Here is a 24,619-nt window from a genome sequence, read left to right as displayed (position 1 = left end):
GTTTGATTGTCTGTGAAGCTACTATGAATTATTGTTGATTCACGAAGGCTTTTAAATCAAAACCAAACACCGGAACTCCCGTGTCTGCTGATTCTTCCTGACTTGATCCTGGTGCGCATCTCAACGACCGGGAGCACCGATTGCTGAACGCTTCGGCCTTTTTCCCCGCTGCACCGTGAGCTGTGTTTTTCTGCGAGCGGCTGCAAAGGGGGGCGGTTTGCATTTGCGTCGCGGGTTAAAAGTGAAAGATTACATCGGTCAGTATTATGACAGACGGAGGTGACACACATCCAGAGGGAGCCGTGTTTGTTTTGTATGCCGAAATGAGGCAGGGGGTGGAGAGTCGCCACAGAGACGCTGGGCTCCGGCCAAACATCACCGCATTTTAGCACTTATTCGATGTTCTGGATTTGCATTGCATTGCATTTGCTGCATCGTTGATCCGCCGTATTTTTGCAAAGTGCATGGTGGAAAATGCAGCTTGTTTGAGGACACCCCCCCCCCTCTCCAGATACCCATTGCTGCCATGATAGGCAGAGGTCTCCTCTCGACCGAGGCTCGGCCGGCTGGTGAAGAGGCAGATTGATTTGGGACGGTGGGTTGCATCTGCGGATGTTATTCTGTCTGTGGAGCCTGTAAATACTATCCGCGCAAACACACCGTGATTCTTACTCAGGGAAAAAAAGAGAACGAAAACAACATGTCTTCTCGATCTGCATTACCGTCTGGAAACGACAGGAGTACTGGAGACCATGTAAGTGCAATTACAGCCTATAGCCTCCATTTGTGTGCATGCAAAATGCATCTTTGAAAAAGATCTCCTCAAAATGTGGCCTTTGGCAATCACTGCGTTTGTTCACAGTGTAAACGGGGGTCATAGATGGAGCTATTTTCCCTCATTAGGTGAAAGGACTCTGCAGGTGATAATCGACAGATAATTTAGCAGAGCGGGCTCTTTCAGAATGGGCTAACCTTGAGTGTCTGCGCAGAGAAAGAGCTGATGGCAGGCAAACAGCTCGGAATGAGTCCATCCGCATACGATAACACTCGGCGGATATGCGCAGAAAGCCTGAAAACCAGCCGTCACCTCTTATTATAAGGCTGTGGAGAGATAGTGATGTCACGTTATACTCGTTGCTGCTGCTGCCTGTATGTGCGTGTGTTTGTGTGTGTGCGCTCGCGCGTGTATTCCCCAGAGACTGGATGGGTGGGACGAGAGCAGAGAAGGCCAAAATAAATGTATAGAAAATATCTGGGTTGCTCGCATGAAGCGAGGGGATTACTGCGTAAAATGATGTGCAGTCTATTGCTGCGCAGCCTACAAAGCGCCCAACGCCAGAGCCAGTGGGTGTCAGACAGCGCCATACATTCAGTACAGGGGAAAACAGTGGCGGCCTGCTGGAAAGACACAAGCAAAGGGGATTTGTTCATGTGAGACAGACAGAAAATATCGGGTGTGCATATACATGTGCAATCTATCTATCTATCTATCTATCTATCTATCTATCTATCTATCTATCTATCTATCTATACACTCCTTCTTAATGTACATCAAAATGGTGACATGACTGACGTTGCATTATGTCATTTCTCTGCCCTAAACACTTCTGGCAAGCCCCCCCCCCCCCCCCCCCCTTGTTTGTTAGCACAGAGGGATGTTAAGCCAGTAGATGTGTGTGTGTGTGTGTGTGTGTGTTTGTGTGTTTGTGTGAGAATGTCTAACTGGATGTGCAGAAGTGTGTGAGTTTACGAGGTGCATGATTGATTATGAATGCAGATCCATTCCTTCCATTAGAACGGATCTCGATGTGCTGTCATCACTCTACAATCAAGCGATGACAGACGAGTGAATTGACTGGCTGAAATGTTGTGTTGCCATATTGGCACAGGTGAGGCTTGGCTTGATGTGCACCGTACAGTCGGTGGATTAATGTACTCCACTGCTTGCTGTGTATGCCTCCAGTGCTGTCGGTTGGGGCTTGTCTCGTCGGTGTCGAGATTGCAGAGAGGGGGTCCAAATTGGCTCTAGGTGGGGCGTGAGAACAGGAATTGAAGCATGCAAAGGAAGGAGTGTCTGAAGGTGGGGCTTAAGGTTGCGTGGTTGTGTGTGTGTGTGTGTGTGTGTGTGTGTGTGTGTGTGTGTGTGTGTGTCTGTGTGAAGCTGAGAGCAAGATGACATGCTGGGGGGATGGAAGTGTGATGCCTCAGGGCCTGGGACTGGCCAGGGACCACTGTGCCAGCATCTGCTCCCTTTTTTACTCTTTCCTGCTATATTCCTCTCTCCACTAGCTAGCCTTTCTCTGGTTGCTTCATTTTTTCTGCTCCCTTTCTATCAGAAATCCTGGTACGTATAGCTCCTGGTATTGCCTTTTGTTTTTTGTTTTCCTCCCCCCACCATGTATTCTTTGTCTTTTCTCCTCTGTATCGATGCTTTGTTTGTCACATGACAAGAAGCTGTTTCAAATTGTAATACATCCAGCTTTTGTTTGTGTAAATGCACATTATGGTCATCCCTTCTCTTCTGCTCTGACTTCCTGGCTGAAAATTATCTGTGACTCAAGCTTTTGACTCAATCATTACTGCACAACAATGCTGTGAGGCACTGGGGTCCAGAATCAAGGTGGTAACATGCAGCAGCAGCAGCAGCAGCAGCACTGCTCATAGTTTTCAGGCCTGTAAAATCTTCAGGGCTACCTCAGACTGCAGTGAACTCTGTCATATTCCAAGAAAACATCTTCCAGCAGTCGAGTAGCAGACTCCTAAAGAAGATGATACAAAACATAAAATGGAAACAAAATGTTCATGTGCTGGACAACAGCTATTAACCCAGGAATAAGGGTTGCGTAGTCACATGTAGCTTAGCTCAGCATCCCTCCTTTTTGAGTCTCTACAGGAAACATCTGGTGGAATGATTCTGGGCGGCTTATTGTAATCATGTTTACCTGTGCAGTGTATGTCAATGATACACACTCACCTGTGAAATATTTTAGCTGCTCAGTGACTTCACCAAATACAGCAGATTCTCAGTGTTAGCAATGACACAGCGCACGAGGGAGTTCAATGGACCTTTGCCTTAAAACAGTTTAGTTGCTGCTGAAAGCATCATATTGTCTGCTTATTCTTTGGCGAGCATAACCAGCTTGCAGAGACAATCTTGATTTTGCTTCTGGAAACCGTTTGCACTCCCTGGGTACAGGCAGTCCTGGAGTTCCTTTGCCAGCTTGCTGCTGCTGTTCTATGTGATTTTGGTGTTGTCACAGTGAATAACCCCCCCTCTACTTTTACTTGCAGCATGTGTCGCTGGGGGCCAGCCGCTCTGACAAGGCCACAAGCCAGTCCAGCCGCTCGCTGGGTGCCCGGTGCAGGAACTCCATCGCCTCCTGCTCCGACGAGCAGCCACACATTGGCAACTACCGTTTGCTCAAGACCATTGGAAAGGGAAACTTTGCTAAGGTCAAGCTAGCCCGCCACATCCTGACGGGCAAGGAGGTGAGACAGGGGGCAGCAGAGGTCCAGTGTAGGAGGGTAGGAGGAGGAAGAAAGGAGTTGGATGAGTAGATGATGAATGATTAAAAAAAAAATGGAATTTTAGTGGCTAAAAGGCAAAAGGCAGCTGATGCTGCTTTTGTGATACATCAACATTTTATTTTTCAACATAGTTTGAAAGAACTAAATCTTGTTATATCATGTTGTTATATCACTTTTAATATCTTAAAGATGCATATTTCTCTGTTCAGCACATTTTTTATGAGACAAACATTGTGCTAGTAGATGGCATGAAATATTCTGTGAAGCCATCATGACATCATTGAAGTTCACAGGTCCAGGTGATTGATTTCAATCCACTGTTCAGTTACTTTTAGAATGACAAGAATGAGACACTGAATACTAAATGATGGCACAAATGGGTACCACTTTATGATACGGTAAACTTTATAAAAGGTTTATATGTTGTAAGTAATAGCCTTTTAAATATTTAAGAAGTCTTTTCATTAAGCTTTATAGATCAGGTAGAAACCATTAAGAAAAACTTTTGGGATGCCAAGTTCTGTGACCACTTACTGTCTTCTTAATGGACCACCAAAATATATAACTGCATTATTAACAAAGAGAAAGGATGTGTTATTGTAAACAGCTTATGACTGATCTATAAAGCTTGATTATATGATTTATTAGTCAGAAAGCCATTGGTTCCAAGGTAAATACCATTTACAAAGCATACTTAATTAAAAGTGGTACTCAAACAGATATTATTTGTACTCTTTTGAGCTTGGACTCTACTGTAAAATGTGGTGGTGTTAATGATGTGTGGAGGCTGTACTAAGTCTAATTTTGATGTCTACTTCCTCATCAAATATATCATTCACGTCTCTTCCAGGTTGCAATAAAAATCATTGACAAAACTCAGTTGAACCCAACCAGCCTACAAAAGGTAAGTCTTTCCTCTTTATTCTGAATGTTTGTTTGTGGATGATTAAGTACATCTTGACCTCAGGTGCAAAAACGAGACACATGCTACACAGTTTAATACAGTCTGCCTGCATAAACAGTGGCCAGGCATAAGAAATGTGGATGAGTTGGTTACATGAAATTCAACAAAATACTGATATGCTGTTGGGGTCTTGGGGAGGTTCAAGTTTATCCTCAGCTGTTTCCTCCTCAGAGGGGGCAGGAATGAGAGAGCAGCTAATAGAGAGAGGGTGCATGGGATGTGATGCTGTTTGGCAGGTGCTAGGGACTGGATGGGAGCGAGAGAAGACCTCTGCTCCAGAGATCATCTCTTGTCTCTCTCTGGGCTAATCACTGCCCTGAGAGGGGGGGTGACTCATCTCGGTCACCCAACCCATTCTTTTTTTGTGTTTGTGTTCTTAATTTGTCTTCCCCGAACACATGTTGCTGTGGATAACGAAGAAAACTGCAATGCTTGTAGCTGTTTAATGGTTGCTGATGTTGAGTTTGGTGGCCATTTCATTGTGAGAGGTGTCTTTAGATAAGCTCAGGTGTATGACACAAAGAAGGCTTTTGATTGACTGGCGTCTTTTTTCATGCTGGTCAGTATGTTGAGTGCTGAGCCTGAATAGTGGACACTCAAGGTTTGTTGTGCATGAAGGTCAGAGACAGAGCAGTGCACACTTTGGTTTAACCGGCAATCAAGGGCAACCTCAGCATGGCGCAGACACACACTTGACTCTGGTTCAGGAGTGGCATACATCTGGAGCAGGAGACCTGGACTGGTAGATATCCAGACACAACATGGCTGACATGAAGGCCATTTGATCATGTGTCCATGTGTACCACATGCTCAGATATCCCCATGTTATCTTCCAACCACGCCAAGAGCTTTTCTGCCCTGTCATGTGTGCCTCATGCAGCTGCATCACACTAAGTCAGGTAAAGAACCATCACATGGTGAAGGAATACATGTGAATAAAAGCACAGAGAGACAAAAGATGCAGACAACCTGTCAATCAACTCACATTCTCCTATAATGCTGCTTGTATGCACATATAGGTCAACATGTCTCCCTCATTTAGCCTGTCCCTCCCTCTCTCTTATCTCTTTATACCTCCCTCAGCCTGCGTGAGCTCCTCTGCCTGTGGGCAAGAAGTGAACAGAGCAGAAGGATCAAATCAGGGATGAAATAATTGTTCCTTATATATGTGTGGTGTCTGTGCAATTTCATTTGACTGAAAAAGGACCGTATGTCTTGGTACATACATCAAAAAGACCAGCATTTCTTCACTTGAGATATTGATATGAGAATTAAAGTAGCAGGAGCATAGGGCCCGCTCGAATAGGGACTGCCTTAGTTATGTCATACATCCTTCTGGAAATGTTGTTCGCTCCCAGAATCTGTCACTTTACTGGTAACAACTTAAAAATGTCCAAGAGGATTTGCCCAGAGGAAATAGCAATTAAAGAAAATAATCCTTTCAATTATATTTAGTTTCTTTTCATTTGACTTCTTTTTTTCTCAATCCGTGTATTTACAATGCACCAAAAGCAATGACCTTGGGTGGTTACAATGTTATCAAGGCTTTAGTGCATAAATGAAAGTTCTCAGTGTTTTCTCTTCCAGTAGTTGTGGGGCTGTTGGCCTTTTGATCACAGGCTTTCTGTAATCCTGATCCTTTGACTCGTCATATTTGTGGTGCTTATATCATGACAGAGAATGGGTTTTCTGTACCTTACCTGGCGAGAATATCAAATGAAACTGTAATCCCAATTTTTATGTTATCCCATTTTCCTGCATTGTGCTTTTCTTGGACTGGACTGGCTGCTGTGAGAGACAATAGTGCAACATTTAGGACAGGACTGAGAAGAGAGGCAACGGATTGGCCACTCGTGGAGAGAATACTCTACAATTGGCCGGTTATGATAGCGGGCTTTTTTACATACCCGTGGGCAAGAGAAAATCCTTAGCAGTGAAGACATGAAAGAGCCCATATTAGCATAATCTGGACGGTAATGTATGTAGAGGGGAGAAGGAAAGAGGGAGATGTATTGTACAGGAGGGGGGAGGAAGGAAGGAAGGAAGAGGGAAGTAAAATCATAGATGAGAAAATCAAACCTCGGTGAAAAAACAGGAACAGCAGATTACAGGAGGAAGTTTTTACGCTGGCAGGAAACCTGGAACCAAAAAAAATAGTCAGTTAGAAATGACATTTTGTCACTTTTTAATAGTATGTTTTTTATGACACATCAAAGCTGAAACCTAAGTATTAATAAAATGTGTTGCTACATTTGTAATCAATGCCAGGAGCCTTGGTGCCACAGAGCACATGTGTCTATCCAGTCAGCTTTATTGTAGGACTGCTATTTATTTGCGGTCATTAACGATGACCAGGGTCGAGCATGTTGCCAGGGGATTGTTTATTGTTTTGATGGATCTGACTACTCAGCCCTGCCATGACGAGCAGGGAATTAAAGGGACGCCTGGATGATGAGATGCTTCAGCACTACGTATCCCAAGATTCCTTCTAACATAGTTGGAGAAGCTGGGAAAGAGCCTGGTCTTAATACATGGGTCGCTATGGCAACAGTGACGTTGGGGGCACTGCTAAAGGAGAAGACTGCTCGAGGAATTAAATGGAGGGAGACACATTGGAAAATAGGAGAGAGGGAGGTTTGAGAGAAGGATGGAAAAGCTTATCACACCATCTTTTTTTTCCAATTCAAGTTGACAGCGTAGAGAAGAGTCGCTGGTTTTCTGGATGGCTTTTTGTTGAGGGAGTGTACTGTTATATACATGAAACCAGGGGAGCTGGCACAAATTTAATCCCCTGCTCTGCTCTGACAAAGTGTACAAATATATCCCTCAGAGTAGACATCTCATACACAGTGAGAAGTGTTTCGGCAGAGAGTGGAAGTTGGTCTGTTGTTGGCTACAGATTCGACACTTTTAATGGTGAAGCGGTCTTGTTGGTTCGAGTCACTCTTGCAAATTCTCAAGTGATATTGTTTTTTTTAGGACAAAAGTATAAACTTGTCTTCTTGTACTGGCCGAACACTGATCTCTCAGGGGTTCTTTGTTTGAGTTCAGCTGCAGAATTGATTGCACATAGTGTGTTACAAACGCTATATGAAAAACAACCAAAGCAAGATGTTTAATGTAGCCTCCCTTCACCAATCTATGAAGTGATGTAGTAAAAGAGTACTTCACAAATTTAACATGGCACTCCTTTAAAATTCACAATCATTCACATTGCAATGAACAGTTTAAAAAACAGGGTCAAAATCCTCCTTCCTTGTCAAAAACCTTAAATTACCCATAATGCAACTCAGTGTCCAACAGTCAGGTCAGAGAATGAAGTGTATTAGGCTGGTATCGGCTGTGGCCTCTTTCCAAAAACCTCCAAGATTTTTTTCAGTAAATGTCATATGTTTGATACCACAGTGAAGAACTGTATGGATGTCAGATTCTGTACCACAGTTGAAATTGTTCTGCAGGTCTTTGAATGCTAAACTTTGAATTGAGAAAACAGATTAAAATTTCAAACCAATTTAAAAGCCTGATCTGCACATTTACTACAAACAGAACAACTCTGAGGATTCATAAGACACTTATCACTCCCTGTTTGTATGTCAGGAGGACATCTTCAGGTAAATTTAGTGCACAGATTGGTTTTTGGCCTCCAACATGTGATGATGAACATTTTGGTCCACATTTGAGATTCACTTGACATTTGTTTTTCAGTCAGAACTGTGAAAATAATAGATATTAAGAGATTAAAATAGCATGTTGACCAGTGGTCATTTGAGTCAATTTACCAGAAGTCATTACTTCAAATTTGAATAATAGGAATCAGTACAAACGTGATTCTAAGTTCTGCTGTTTCCATTGTAATAAGATTAAAATGAGAAGCCTGAGAAGGAAATGGAAAAATAAACCATACATACCATTTTCACATGACAGCTTGACAGCTAATGTGAACTCTGGGACCTAAAGACAGCGTCACAGGCCAGAAAATCCTGAAAAACCTCACCTCAACTGTATTTCTTGCCATGAAATTGTTGTCCTCATTGCTACACTTTAAAGCACAGGTTTACGGTGATGTGATTTTTGTGAAATTGTTAAACACTCAACGGATGCAACACAAGAGTTTTTATGTCTAATATGATCAGGTCATTAAAATTCTTCTTCTTGTTCCCAGCTTTTTCGGGAGGTGCGAATAATGAAGGGCTTAAATCACCCTAACATAGGTAAGGCACATACGTACATCTCAATGGGCTTCATGTTTGTGTCTGACTGTGCGTCTGTGCATGTGTGCTTTGCTTTCAATGTGTGTGACCAGACAAGTATAAAGCTTTGAATGAGCTTTGGAGCATTCATTGACCAAGCTGTAGCAAGCAACATTGCAGGCTTCATATAGAGGTCACGAGGTTGGATTTTCTAAAGCTGAAATGCCATATGGATCAAAACCCCCACAGCATTAGCAGTGGGTTCCTTGGTATTAAGACAGACAGGCAGACGGCTGTGCTATTATTTATAATGTGGGCAGGATTTGTTGATATATATTTGATTTTAATCTGATTCTGTTTTGGGCTACAGTGCAGCTGTTCGAGGTGATTGAGACTGATAAGACCCTTTACCTAATCATGGAGTACGCCAGTGGAGGTGAGTACACCAGCCGTCACGTCTAGGAATTGTTAATGAGTACAGATGGTGCAGAAGGTTCCTTGGTGGAACTGCATCTTGTGAATTCAGGTCGTAAAAGAAATTCTTGTGTGTAAAATTGCAAAGACTGGTACATTTGCATTTTTTTCCCTCTTTATCTGAAGTACAGTTTAAAGTAATAGTTTCTTAGTTTAGCATATTTGGACATACACGTATTTGGGTTGGGCGATTGATTCTAATTTCATATTGTCCAATTGTGGTCACTTGAGACTGGTATTAGGATGGGTTAATATGTGTTTTATGAAACAGTATGAACAGTTTATTAGAAATATTTAAACATTAAAAAAACTAGTTTGTAATTAAGGATTTGGAATTTACTTGTCACTTGCACTGATTCATGGGCCTCAGATATCACTCAATACAGCGTAGGGTACACATTCTAGAGATTATTTTCATAACATCTTAGTTCTGATAGATACCTCAGTATTGGCGTAGGAAAAATCAATTGTCAATTATTCCTTCGTCATTGATATGTGGTCCGATCACCAATCGGAACACAATATATATGTGGAGATTCCAGGAAGTCACTGTACCTGGCCCACAAATAATTTTCATGGCCATTAAAATGACAATAACTGTGTGCTGGCTGTAGCCTTTACAGCACAGATATGATATGACAGTGGTGTCAAACTAACCCTAACCCTAACCCAAAGCTATGTTAGCTCTCAGCTAAAGAGAAGTAATCGAGTGTTAAATAAAAATGTAGTCCTTAATGTGAAATTCAATGAATTGATTGGATGTTTTGGAGCTCTGTACTTTCACTAGATAATTGATTTAATCTTTGGCAATGCAAACACTCGGAAAGTGGGACCCTGTAGTCACCATAATATGACTGTGGACTCTCCTCTTAGGTGACCTAATAGCGTATGGACCCACAACATAAATATCTGAGCAGCCTCTGTGCAGTAATGATACTGCTGTTTAAACTGACTTTGAACACAGTCTCAGGAGTAACTGTGCAGGTAGCACACCATCTGATGCTGCTCTTGTTTGCTTTTTGCTTGGATTAGTCTCATTTATATTTCTATTTGTGTCTGTTTCTTGTCATCAAACCCTTTTTTCTTTGTTTTGGCCCGAACCGTATTGTTTGCTTACTGTGACCTTGGATAATGTCGCTGGCACAGTTTCAAACGTGGCTGTCTTTCAAGCCCATATTACTTTAAGTTGGGGGGAAAAGAGTTGTAGTGTTGTCTGAATGCCTGTGAAGACCAAACTGTCTTCATATACAGTGTATATAAGTGATCATACTATGGTATTCAACTACAGTTCGCTCTGTTCATACGAAATTTAGCAGGTACTCGAACATAATGGTGGGAAAACAGCATCTAAGGGACTGTACAAAAATTGTTGCCAGGGGTTGGGTTGGGTTCTAATGTGTTGTGAATCTGTCTGCTCTGATGAAAGGATGACACCAAATTTGTATAAGATGAATAGTGATAAACTGTATGGGGGTTCAACAGTTATGCATATGCACTCTGTATAGTCTGGAGTCTTGATTTGAAAATAAATGTCACAGTTGTGAAACTTTGAATGATCAGTTTTGTGTAAATGAGTACAGCTCTGAACATGTCATGTGACAGCTTAACCTAGAGTACCTCCAGATGTCATGACTGGCATGGATGCTAATGGCCAGATGTACTCAATTTCTATATCAGCACTATATAATCAAACAACAATAAGTCTATATTTTGCTTCTGGCTTTTTGACCTGACTGATCCATTTCTGCTGCGCACACTCATAGGTGAAGTGTTTGACTACCTCGTGTCTCATGGCAGAATGAAGGAGGTTGAAGCCAGAGCCAAATTTCGTCAGGTACAAATACACCGCCTTCTGATGACCACATTGTACCAATCATCATATTGTCAGTACTTCACTACTACTACTACTACTTCCTGCTTGTGTCTCCTTGTGTTCGCAGATTGTTTCCGCTGTCCACTACTGCCACACGAAGAACATTGTCCACAGAGATTTGAAGGTGAGAAAGCACAGAGGATGTTTTGGGCTGCTTTCAGAGATAGCGGATTAAGGCTAGTCCAAGACCAGGACATTTCTCTCACTGACAGATTACACTGAACAGAAAGTTATAATCTGGGACTAGTCTTAATCTGTGTCTGTGAAAAAGGGCCGTTAACATCTTAATCATACAGTAAATCACTGGAACTCTCCAGAGAGGCTGACTTTTTACCAAGCTGGGAAGGGTAGGAGGCAGTCAGAGCCTGTTCCTGTTCTAATAGATTATTACATTCCTAAAAACACGCAGTGACATACATACAGTATGAGTCATGTCCAGTATCTATGTTGTTGGACAACACACAAGTACCGACCCCCTCCCCATCTGTCTCTGATTTGCACTCTCTTTTTTCCCTTCACACAACTCCCATTCATGTGTCCTCCTACTTTCTCATTCCTCTTTTTCCTTCCCCCATGCAACTGTATTCTCCACTGCTCCCTCCAACATGTTGCTCTCTGTATACATCTTTTTTCTTCTCTCCCTCCCCGCTGCTGCCCATCCCTTCTCTTCTGCATCAATCTATGTATGTATGACTCAGGCAGAGAACCTTCTGCTGGACGCCGACGCCAACATCAAGATCGCCGACTTCGGCTTCAGCAACGAGTTCACGCTGGGTAACAAGCTGGACACGTTCTGTGGCTCCCCGCCCTACGCTGCCCCTGAGCTTTTCCAGGGCAAGAAATATGACGGGCCTGAGGTGGATGTCTGGAGTCTCGGAGTGATCCTCTACACACTAGTCAGCGGCTCTCTGCCCTTTGATGGGCAGAACCTAAAGGCAAGTGGATGGTGGGATGGACTGTCTGTCTGCCTTAGTCCATTTCCACAGGGTGTTATGGCAACAGTAATGGGTTTACATATATTGAAATGCATAGTTTCCAACAATCATCTGATTTAGACAACTGAAGCATGCAGTGCAGTTCTTAAATGCTTAAAAGAATCTTTCCTCAGATACACAGTGTTATGTGTTGTCACTATCTGGAATGTCAGTGCACCCCAGAAGACATTTTTCATAAAGGATGTGATTTTCTTTTTCAGTATTCGTCCTATAACTTGTGTATATATGATTTAATTGGCAGTTTTCTATGGTCTATGTCAAAAAGTAACCATTCTATTGTACTGTATGAAATTTTAAGAGTGCCTTGCTGAGCAGAAATTTGGGGCTGCGTGATTTGCTTTGCTTTAAACGTTATCTTATGCCGGGATAAGACTACACAGTTTTTTTTTAGTCATTGACGACAGTCACAGTGTCAGATCTAATTATCACAACGCCATAAACTCTTGCCGTGTCTTGGTTGGGTGACTGGCAAAACTGCAAGTATAACCCCGTCCAATCACAGCACGTCTCAGAGTTCTCAGAGTTCAGATGTAGTCAGGGAGGTGGGTGAAGCAACTGTCAATCAAACTGAAAGAAGCATCGTGTGTAATGCTGGCAGTCTTGTGTACCAAAAAAAAGAAAAGAAAAGAAAGAAAAAACAGCTATGGATGTGCTGTAACACTAAAAGCAAATGCAAAAGGTGGTTAACTTTGGCCCACTAGTTTATCATTTCTACATCTACTGGGTGTCATCCGGATAAAAATTAGGACTAGTACAACAAGTTTCACATGTCCCCCAATTAAAGTGATTTTATTTCCATAGTTATTTATTCTACAAGGAGCAGGCTTGGCTGTGTTGGCCGCATTAAACAGGCTACTCTAACGTTACATCTGGAATTAGTAATGTTAAGCATATTCCTGCTGGAAGGACAGGGGAAAATGTTATGACAGCATAGGCAGCTACTCGCCTGGCTGATGAAGTGCTTCAGCTATTTCTTGCCAACATTTTCTTTTTTGACTTGGACATGGTTCTCCCTCGAGGAAAAGTCACATAGGCAGGGGTACTGTTGCCACAGCTCAACGAACTTTTCCTCTCTTTCGTTGTTCCACCTGACAGCAGCAACCTCTGCATCCTTCCTTTTGCCATGGTTACCTGACTGCACTCTGGAGAGAGAGCACCTGATTGGTAAACGCTCAGGAACATGTCGTGGGAGATGTCACAGTAGGTGTGTCAAGACAAAACATTCTGACATGCTAGTCTTTTCGTTGGGGTTTCGTGGGGTATCGTGGGCCGCCCCAGACGCCGCATGACAAGTTGTTTAGCATGTTCTCGATCGGCAGTGATGCTGGTAATTGGTCGACCACAACAAAATTGTCTCGAAATCGGGCTAGATTCGTGTAGTCCAGGCAAGGGAGAACTACGGCCTGCGGGCCATATATAGCCCTTTGGGCTTTTTAATACGGCCCGTCGAATATTGGTACAAAATTGTCCAAATTATAGTAAAGACTGCATTTATTTTGCTGTTTCCTGCAATACCCGCGTTTCAGTTAATCCCACTACTATGGCGCACTCCTGACACAATTGACCTTAGCTGGAGTCTCAGAGGGTGGCAGCCAATTTACAGACTCAGCAAAATACTTTTCTCCGACAAGCTACAATTCAAGAGTCGAGCATCAGGCAAGTTATTTGCTAGCATTCAAATTAGCAAAGGCCAGCAAGCCTTTCTCCGAAGGGGAGTTTTTGAAAAAATGTATGGTAGAGACAGCAGGTCTCTTGTGTCCAGAGAGCAAAAACAAATTTGAAAAAATGAGTTTATCAATGAGGACTTAACCAGCAAGCTAAACAAAAAGGCTGAGTCATTTTCGCTATATTCATTAGCACTGGAAGAAAGTAACGACATAAAAGCCACTGCTCATCTTTTCAGAGGGATTAATGATAATTTTGAGATAACGGAGGAATTTTTGACCATGGGATCCCTAAAGGGGAAAACACAAGGAGAGGACTTGTATGACAGGGTGTCTGGTAACATCGAGAGGCTAAAACTAGCTTGCCAGTGTCACCATGGATGGATCGCCAAACTTAACAGGAAAAAATGTCAGACTGCCGAAAAGAATCCAGGATTAGATGGAAGAGGAAAAACCCTGAGCTGGATGTAATTTTCCTACACTGCATAATCCACGAGAAAGCCCTGCGTGAGTCTGTATCGCAGCTCGATCAAGTCATGAAGCCAGTTGTGAAACTCGTTAGCTTTATACGAGCAAGGGGACTTCAGTATCGTCAACAAACAAAAGTTCCTGAAGGAAACTGATGCTGATCACCAGGACTCTCATGTCTGCTGGTTAAGTTTGGGAAAACGAGTGTGGGAGTTCAAAGGGCAGATTAGCTAATTTTTGGAGTTAATAAGGAACGCTGATGATTTTCCTGAGCTTAGTGACACAGATTGGTTTTGTGATGTTGCTTTTGCTGTGGACATAATGATATACATGAATGACCTAAATGTGAAACTATAAGGGAAAGATCAAATTGTTCACGAAATGTACACAAATGTTACAGCCTTCAAAGTCAAGCTGACTTTATTCTCAAGACAATGTCAAACAAATCAGTCGCTCATTTCCTTACACTAGCAACACTGAAAGAGGGCCCTCAACACTTGAAGAAGTACAGGAAATCACTGGACAACCTGCATGGAGAATTCTGCCGTCGGTTCTCTGATTTTGAAAAAATGGACAAGTTCCTTCAGCTGGTGTCATGGCCCTTGTCACCGCAGGAGCTGCAATTGGAACTGATCGAGCGTCAAAGTGACTCCGTCTTAAAGAAGAAGTTCAACTCCTTTAAACTGGATGTGTTTTATGCTTCACTAAGCAAAGCCAAGTTTGGTTTGGCCTGGTGTAGTCTGATCCAGGCGCTGAGTGTGTGATAAATTCTGTTTACAGTAACTGGATGATAGAATTTGAGGCCAACATCAATCAACATTTGAAACCATAAAAATCGGATAACAATGCTTTGGCCAATGCATAGTCACATAACTTGAATAAATATTTTTGGTGAGGATTGTTTTGAAACCTGCATTAACTGATTGACTAGACGTGTTTGAATAGGCATGAGCATGAGCAGCATCCATTTGAAATAATGCTTCTGGCCATCTGATAAGGTCCAGTATTCACTCTCCTTGTATTTCTGTTTTGGTCTCCACCAGCTCCTGCAGTAAGTCTGGCTCTTAAGCTGATAAATGCTCTGCTCTGCTCTAACTTGTTTCTAGCTGTCTTTGTCTGCTGTTTGATGCTGAGCAGGTAGTGCACAGTGGGTTTATTAGAGTCTTTTCACTAGAAAACATGTTTAATCGAGCCATGACAGTGAACTAAAGCAGTAAAATCAAACAGTGTGCTGGAAGAGGTTAAAAAACTCTGCAGAGCTAAGTTGAAATGCAGAGTCAGACAGTAATTCTCTGTCAGCTCATCATTGCAAGCGACCGCCTTTCAGATTCCACACAGGTAATTGATCCTTTGCTAAAATAAAATATTGATTAGAGCAGCTTTAAAGAATTATGGCGAAGATATACATTACGTCATTGATTCCTAACCAACTAAAGCACATCTTTCTGTACTGTAATTTTTTGTTACTTGTCAGATGATATATTTGTCAATGAAATGTTTCTGCGACAAGCCAATTTATCAGTCAAGCTCTAAAACAAAGGCAGAGATAGCATTTTGTAGGCTATACACATACAGTAATGCTGGAATGAAAACGGTCTAACTTCAATGTACTGCAAGGTTTGTGGTTAGTGATTCCACAGGCCAAGGATAAGGCAGTTGAGTCGCAGATTGCTGTGTTCTAAATTATTCAATAAATGCCAACCACATACACAAGTCACACATAACAGACAGTACAGTATTACTTGTATCAACTCATGGATCTAACAGAAATTTCTCTGGCATTTTTGGCAACTAAATGTCCTCTAATCTTAATCTACTAATATTTCATCTGATCCAGTTTGTTTATGTACACAGACTGGGACATCAGGTGTTCAATAACCATTACTCTTTAAAGCCATTCGTGTGAGTCTGGACATGTAAAAATCAGCCAGTTCTGATCAGAAAAACTGGTCTCTGCGTATGTGTGGAACAGTGTAGAGGTACAGTATGTACAACGTGTTCTGTATGCGTCTAGGTGGGAGGGATTTTTATTTTTTGAGTTTGAATGGAGGAAACAGAGTTTGTCTGCATTGTCCCCAGAAAGGTGGTCCCTCTAATTGTTGTATTGGATCCTGAACTCACTGGTGACTGGTGGAGGCTTCACAGCTATCAGAACCAAGCTCCACTGATACCAATCACCAATACTGTTTGTAAAACATCTTATCAGTGCTGATTAATTGGCCAAACCAATTAATTAGTCAACCTCAAAAGCATCGAGTAGGTTTTTCAGAAAGACAATGTTTTTTGTATTTAAATCAAATAACAAATTTAATTTTATTAATGAATTGATTAATGTAATGTCATTGTATCCTGTAGTAGAACTGCTGCTAAAAAAATAAATTAAAACATAGTATTTTAATCCAAAATCCAGCAGATGGCAATGAATGCCCCCTGGAGCTCTACCAGAGAGTGGACACAAATGTGTATTTAACCCCTGTTATATCTGACTGCACCCCAGCATACTGCCTGCAGTGAGGGACCTGGGGATTTAAGTTTTTATGCAAAGACACCATCGCATCAGGCGGATCTTATCAGAGAACCTCAGCATGAAATACTTTCATGTAGTGATGTTGTAATTAAAGTAAACCAGAGTGATGATTGTAAGTGGGATGAGTCAGAAGTTACCCTTCTGAGTTCCTTTTCTTGTTTTGACCATGTTTGTCTCAAAAATAGATTTAATGGCATCTGAAGTAGGGCTGTCCAGTAGCTGAGTAGTTAAGACACAAACCATAGTGCAGTGTTCATGGTTTGATTGTGGCTGGAGTTTTTTGTGACATGTCATTCTGCTGTCTCTCCCCACTTTTCCTGTCTCTGTCTCTGGTGTCACTATCAAATAAAGGCAAAAATGGCAAAGGAATCATTAGAAAAACAACCGTATGAAGTCGTATGAAGTGTATATGTAACGTGATGGATGTTGCCAACAGGAGCTGAGGGAACGCGTGCTGAGGGGGAAATACCGTGTCCCCTTCTATATGTCCACAGACTGTGAGGGGATCCTTCGCCGATTCCTGGTGCTCAACCCCGCCAAACGCTGCACCCTAGAGGTGATACACAGACACAAAGCACTGAAGGCATAACTTAACCTCATGACAAAGTCACACACGGCTGAAGCCTCTCTATTTCTGCTTTTACAGCAAGTCATGAAGGACAAGTGGATAAATACAGGGTACGAGGGGGACGATCTGAAGCCCCATATAGAACCTGTTGAAGACTACAGTGATCCAGCCCGCATTGGTGAGTCAGCTGGGCCACTTTTGCTGCAGCTTGGCCTTTGGCCTCAGGGGTCTTCACCACAACAAACCAGGCCAATGGTCAAGACACAAGATGTTCTAAATCTCTGCTTCTTTTCTTACCTTTCATATTTGGTTGTGTTTGTGTTCCTCAGAGGTGATGGTGGGAATGGGTTTCACTCCAGAGGAAATCAAGGACTCTCTGCTCAATCAGAAGTACAATGAGGTCACCGCCACCTACTTGCTGCTGGGCCGCAAAGGCGATGTGAGTTATATAGGCCTTTACAATATTTATTTAAGCAATTTAGGTATTTAGCTACCTTACTAACCAGAGCAACTGGCCATGAATGAAATACCAGGCTGACCTTTTCCTTTATGACTAATTGTGCATGCTTGGTTGGGTATTGTTTAATATTTACCATACCTGTGCCAAATGTAGTTCTTTTTTGATACCTAACTTTGACAAACAAACATATTTTCCTCCAAAATCCCTTTTTAATAAAGCAAAATAAACCAAACTTTTGGTTAAACTAAATGCTTGTGTTTAATGTTGTCCCAAAACAGACAGTGCTTTGCAAGTAATGATTTAAATCAGAATATCTGGAGTATAAATCTCCACTCTGTCTTTCTGTATCTTCAGCCATCGCCATTCATCTGTGTTAGCTGCTGTAATTTCCTGTGACAACTCAACCATGCATCCTTTGAAATCTCTGTTTAACAGATTGCAAAAAATACAAAAGAGACAAAAGCCCTTATTTTTAATGAGTGATCAAATTGCTTACAAATATCTTCGGCTGTCATTGTACAGATGTGGAATAAAGATGTTCCTCATTCATTATACTTATAGTACAGTCAAACATGTCAAAAAGGATTAGTACATTATCACATTGTGTTTTATTTATTTTTTATGCAGCACCCTTAATTTTTGGGAATCAGGGTTGCACATATGATGTGTTGATGCCCCTCTGTTGTTTATTTTTGAATCTCTTTTCCATTCTCACTAGTAATGTTATTATATGGTGATTGTAATTTGAACTTAACCATCTCTTCACCATCACATCTCCGTCCTCTCAGAATCTCATCTCAGAAAATATTGCACTTCAATACTCAACCCGTCTTATCGGAATTCTGAATTCAAAGCTTTTTTTTCTTGGAAACTTATATTATAATCAATCATCCATCCTTTCTTCATGCTGTGATAACTCAACTTTTGAAACCCAATATTAGGCCACACGTTCTGACACCTTTCTATCGAATATCTCTGGGATATTAAAGGAGGGCACAGCTAGTAGCCTGTCCCTGAGGGTACGACCCAGCCCCATCACCAACGGGACCAACAAGCACTCCTCAGCCACTGGCTCCTCTTCCTCCTCCACCTCCTCCTCACATAGCAAGACCCAGCGCAGTGCCTCCACCTACCACAGGCAGCGACGACACAGTGACTTCTGTGAGTCTCTTCTCTAACTTCTTAATTCTTTCTCTGTCGAAGCCATACATTTATTGAAACCTCACATTTTTCATCTTAAATAAAAAGTAGTTGTAGTTCTGTCAGCTATTTAATCAACTGATAACAGCACCTGAATAGAGCCATCAAAAAGACTTGCTTTCAAGAGCTGTTACTTGTAATAAAGACAGGTACGGAGTTTAATAATAAAAAATGGTAACTTGCACTGTTTGCCTGAATGATGGAAAATATCTTCAACTGGAGTTTCATTACTCATTTGGGTTATGGCTGTGGGCTGTGACTAGCTGTGTGGATCAGCACTGCATATCCTGCTCTATATACAGAATATTCCTTATATGAGTCCTTGTGTGTCTGCGCTCTGCTGTCCTCCACAACAAAGGCGGGCCCTCCATGCCCGTCATGCACCCCAAACGGAGCCCGACCAGCACAGGTGACCGGGAGCTGCGGGAGGGACGAATGCCTTCACGTAAGGCTAGTTGCAGTGTGATGGGGAGCCACAGCCTCCCTCCCTCCAGCCCAATGGTCAGCAGCGCCAACAACCCCAACAAGTCTGAGATCCCAGACCGCCGCAAAGACATGACTGCCACCACGGTAAATGACAGACTACATCCTCAGGCATGGAGCAGACTGCAAAGCTCAAATGATATTCTTGTACATGCACAAGGTTTTTTAAATGAAGACCTAGCAGTGGCTGAAGGCATTATGTTTTCAGGTTTTCTGTGTGTCTGTATGTCTGTACGTATGTCCTTATGTCCCATTCTCGTGAATGTGATATCTTAGGAATACCTGGAGGCAAATTTGCCGCAACTCACTTGAACTCAACGATAAACTGAAGGTCAATGTGACCACGTACAATACATTTTTGCCATAACTCAATAATTCATACATGAATAATGGCAAATTTCACAGAAATGAAGAAGTGGTGATATTTTGTTCAAAGGTCAGCATTGCTGTGAAATCACAATGTCCTGCAAAAACACCTCTCTGGCCATTAGTCAACAGAAGAGAAGGGGAGATTGTGACCATATTTCACATTCGGTCAGACACTGAATTGATGACACTAATTACACTAATTAAAGATGTATTTGAAGGATTCATGTTTTACATTTTGTAGCTTCTTTGAGGCAACTTTTATATTTGAAGCACTGTAGTCGACCACAAGCTCATTGGTTCTGCTGATATTGAGTTTCAGGTGATTGTTGTTGAACCATGTGATGAAGCTCTCTATCAGGCCTCTGGACTCTGTGAACATCAGTCTATACAGCATGATAGGCAGCATGTTTCTCACTGGAAACTTACACTCATGCATGGCAATGTAGTGATAACATCCATTTCACCAAAAACAAACTTTACTCTGTTCTTTCTTTCTTTGGAGGCGCACAGTTCATCCTTAATAATTTGATTAATGTAGGTACATGTTTAACATATTATGCTATTTTGTATATTTTATGAGCAGCTTAGGTTATACATATACAAGGACTATAAATGGCTGTCGAAAACAATTTAACACAGAAAATGAGTCAAGTCGGTTTCCAACAACTTCAGGAATTAAACTGCTTCCAGTTTAAATCCAAATACAGATACTTTTGCAGAATAAACAGATAAAGATAGTAGCTTCATGTCACATCCCTATTAGTTTATAGCATTGACAGTGTGACTTTGTTAACAGGCATATTTTGAGACATGAGACATTGTCCTCATGTATACTGAATGTGGCCCTGTAACATATCGTTTCACTTCATATCAAAGTGACTAGGTGATATCTGCCTCTTACCTTGCTCCTCTCTCCCTGAAGAATAACATCCCTGGAAGCGCCATGACACGCAGGAATACATATGTGTGCACAGACCGCTCGGGCGCTGAGAGACATTCTCTTCTGCAGAACGGCAAAGACAACAGGTATCGCTTTGTGTTGGCGGTTTTAATATTCATATTTGTCCAGAATTTCAAATGGCAGTCAAAGCAGGTGCCAACTATTTGATGGAGCCACATAAAGATCATAAAGATCTGTTGTGAAAGCAATAACATTAATATACGCGAATCATACATTAACTTTAAAAGGCAGGTGCTGTATGCTCCTGTCATTTTTGCTGGAAATATTTACTTGAAGAGGTAGCAGTTGTCACCTTCAGCTGTTGTTAGGGGGATGTGTGAAAACTGAAATAGAACTTTCCAGTACATTTTGTGGCTTGGAGGCTTGCCTGCTCAGTTTGTAGAGTTCTACTAAGATTATGCCCAAATCTTCAGAATCAAACAAAACTGGACATACTTCTCCCATCTCGTTGCTGTAAAACCAGTGTTGTATAGAGATTCTGCTACTGATGCCAGTACCAGAGGAGAGTGGATGTGTGTGAAAGCTTTAAACTAGAATAATCCATGAATACTTCAGCTTTTTACTTAAAGGGTTCTTATCTAATAAAATTATGAATTGCACAATTTAAGCAAAAGATATGTAAGTGGGGAGTTCATGTAAATGAACTGTTCATTCAAAAAAGCCACTTCCCTTTTTCTCTGCAGCTCCCTGGGCCACCGCATGCCTGCAGCCTCTCCATCCACACTCAGCATCGCTGGGGCTGGAGCTGCCTCCGCCTCTTCCTCTTCGGACAGATGCCGCCTGACCCGTGGCTCAACAATCCGCAGCACCTTTCACGGGGGACAGCTGAGAGACCGTGGGCCCCCGGTGTATTCAGCACCACCCACTTCACCCACCTTGTCCCACCATGACGCCAGCCCTCTGCCACACGCCCGCACTAGGGCTACCTCCAACCTCTTCACCAAGCTGACCTCGAAACTCACTCGCAGGTAGATGCGCACCACATGTCACATATCACATCGGGAGAAGATAGACCACAAGCAGTCATCTGATGGACTGGAAAATGCTCCAATTTAAAACCCTTCAGTAACTGATGATGTAATCAGTATATACTGTAATTAAATAAGTGTGAAAATGCCACAAGAATAATTAAATATTTTTGGAAGATTGATACCAAATTATCAAATCTCAAATTATTCCTTGAACTGCAGATGTCATAAACTTGGCTGTAGATTCATATTTGGCATACAGACATGAGAGCTGTATTGATCTCCTTTTCTAACTCTGAGCAACAATAATAACCATGTGTTAAACTATTCCTTTAACTGCAGGTGTCATAAGTTTAAATAGGGGTGGCCATAGGAAACAGGGTACAAAGGAATTTCTTGTTTTTGGTTGCGTTTAATTTTTGCAATTTAGGATTTGAGGCATGTTCTGTTGTTGCAGTGAGTATAAATTGTTCTGTTGTAATTGAGCAACAGCTCAAATGTTGAATATGTCTTCAGAAGACAAGATTCACATGAAATCACATGGTAACCAAATATATAATATGAAGTCATGTAGTGGTGAAAGTTCTTCCTTTCAGCTTGAGCACAGCCTGGATATGGATCCATGCTTATCAGAACATTTTATTCACCCAGGCCTTTTGGCAAGCCCTTCTGTGGCCCTGGATTATCCTCTGCTCCCCTCTCCCTCCCGGTCGTCATAATCACACATGTCTAATCTTTTCAAACCTCAGCTTTATCCTTGCCAATCAGCTCCCACGCTGCGCTCTTTTCCACCATTTGCTCTCCTGTGATTCAATTATATTCTCTCTTACCCCACCCCCTGCTCTTACCCCATATTCTCTCTTTTTCTCCATCTTTATCTTCTTGTGCTTTCCCCTGTCATGGCATCAGGGTCAACCTTGACCCATCCAAGCGCCAGGGCTCAAACAAATCAGTCTCGGGTTGTACTCTGCCACAAGGATCAAAAACAGTTAGTAAGTTCCCATGTCTCTCGCTTCTTTTTGTCTGCCTGTGCTGCTACATCTGTCTGTGTGGTCACACAGGAATTTGCTGAAGTCCATGAATGCCTGCCTGACTTTTTCATACCCCTATCTATGAATTATGACTTTTCTGCATGACTTGTTCATCATCCTCATACTTTCAAGTTCCCACACACTTGGTTTCAAGCATGGTTGCAATCAAAGGAAGGTTCATTTGATTGTTTTTTAATTTCAGTTTCAGGATCAGTCTCATTGACAGTAGAGACTGGTTTTAACTAGTCTTTTATGGTCTATTTCTAATCTGCCCTTAGAAGTGGTGTTTCATGTTTTCATTTTGTATTTGTGATTAATGGGTTGAAAGTCATTAAATGTTTATTCCATGCATTGTTGGAAAGAATGGATGGGAATGTGTAGTGCTATGCACAAAAGTGATTTAAAGTCATGGACTGCATTTATACATGCATGCTTTAAACAATGTTAGTGAGAAAGTGGGAACGTGCAGAAAGGTGAGGCCACACCATTCTGCACATCACGTTCTTGTTGTTAACGCTTGCTTGGTCTCACTGTATGATATCCACTGCTAAATGCCATCTCATCTGAGAGTTGTGGGTTGGTCATAAGGCTTGTTGTACACTAGTGGATTGCCTCTTACCCTGCCTGTTTGTCCTACAGGGTCACAAATGAATCTGAGGGAATCAGGAGATTTGCGGTCACAAGGTCAGTACACCAGCTGCATTGACAGCACTTAAAAATAGCCGATTGTTTATTTCTATTTTCCCGGTCCATTGCTTGAGCATTTTTCTGATTTTTACCCTAGTTGCCATCTACCTGGGTATCAAAAAGCGTCCGAGCCCCGGGCCATCGGACGTGGCTGGGATCTGAGAGGTGGTGGGCGGCGGGACCCTGCGGAGGTGGTACTGGCTCTGCGGGAGGCGGCGCTTGGATGTGGCTGCCAGGTCCACCATGCCGGCCCCTTTCTGCTCTCCTGCACCCATGGTGTGGCAGGGGGCCGCGTGGCTTTCGAGGCCGAGGTGTGCCATCTTTCCACAGGCACCTCCGAGACTTCTAATGGGGTGCGCTACACGCGACTCTGGGGGGCACCGCTAGCTTTTCGGGACATTGCCACCCAAATCTCTAAGGACCTTGAACTTTGAACAGAGGGTGTGTTTGTGTACCAGTGTGTGTTTTTGTGTGAGTGAGTGTTGTGTGTGCGCAAAGGGAGGGTGGTGGAAATAAAAAATAGCAGAGAAGGGGCGAGGGGCTGGACCCGAGAGAAGACTTCTCCTTCTGTCTCTTTCATGACTACCCCCCCTGCACACGCACACATACACACACACACACAGATACACACACACCGGACCCATAAAGTCACACAGACTTGAAGCACCCTCTTCACCCAATCACCCCACCCAGCTCAGCCGACTTCTTCACTGAGCAACTGCACCCACTGGACCTGGATCAGATGGAATCTAGTTGAATATTTTTTATTGCTACTCTAGCCATAATGACTCTTTATTTTGTTATTTATTGCTCTGATCATTGTTTTTCTCCACTGTCACTTTCACCACTACAGAAAAAAATCATCTCTCGTGTATTGGACATCATTGACCAGCCAGTCCTTTTTAAAAATTGTTTTTATATGTCACCTTTGCGCACACCGTTTTTTTTCCCTTACCAATGACGTGATTATCTGTTGTCCTTTCATCACCTGGAAACAATAACATGCACAAATGTGGAGATGGTCCAACTCAGTGCTCAGATAAGCAGCCACAGAGGGTGGCATTGCTTTGATTCGTGTACATACAGCAGTGACGACTGCACTGGATTAAGGTCAGTGGGAGCAGGGTTGACAGGCCTTTGAAACAGCCAATCAGAGGCTGAGCTGGAATGCAAAAAGCCAATGACATCTTCCACTTCATAAACTAGTTG

The 24,619-nt window shown here is 42.4% G+C and overlaps 1 protein-coding gene across 1 annotated transcript; it reads left to right on the top strand.

Annotated features, from left to right (window-relative positions):
- The first annotated feature begins 638 nt into the window (after window positions 1-638).
- Window positions 639-23,673, top strand: mark4a (MAP/microtubule affinity-regulating kinase 4a). Its single transcript, XM_041951725.1, has 18 exons — window positions 639-754; window positions 3,292-3,489; window positions 4,379-4,432; window positions 8,655-8,703; window positions 9,053-9,118; window positions 10,920-10,990; window positions 11,097-11,153; window positions 11,728-11,964; window positions 17,120-17,239; window positions 17,330-17,429; window positions 17,581-17,690; window positions 18,701-18,872; window positions 19,270-19,481; window positions 20,686-20,789; window positions 21,408-21,692; window positions 22,602-22,684; window positions 23,363-23,407; window positions 23,508-23,673. The coding sequence occupies exons 1-18, from the start codon at window positions 701-703 to the stop codon at window positions 23,570-23,572; spliced, it is 2,082 nt and encodes a 693-aa protein (XP_041807659.1). The 5' UTR covers window positions 639-700; the 3' UTR covers window positions 23,573-23,673.
- Window positions 23,674-24,619: the final 946 nt, after the last annotated feature.

The sequence above is a fragment of the Chelmon rostratus genome, chromosome 14 (assembly GCF_017976325.1).
Source record: "Chelmon rostratus isolate fCheRos1 chromosome 14, fCheRos1.pri, whole genome shotgun sequence".
NCBI classification, from domain to species: domain Eukaryota; kingdom Metazoa; phylum Chordata; class Actinopteri; order Chaetodontiformes; family Chaetodontidae; genus Chelmon; species Chelmon rostratus.
Note: the sequence above shows the minus strand (reverse complement) of the source record. Positions and strands in the feature narration are given on the sequence as shown.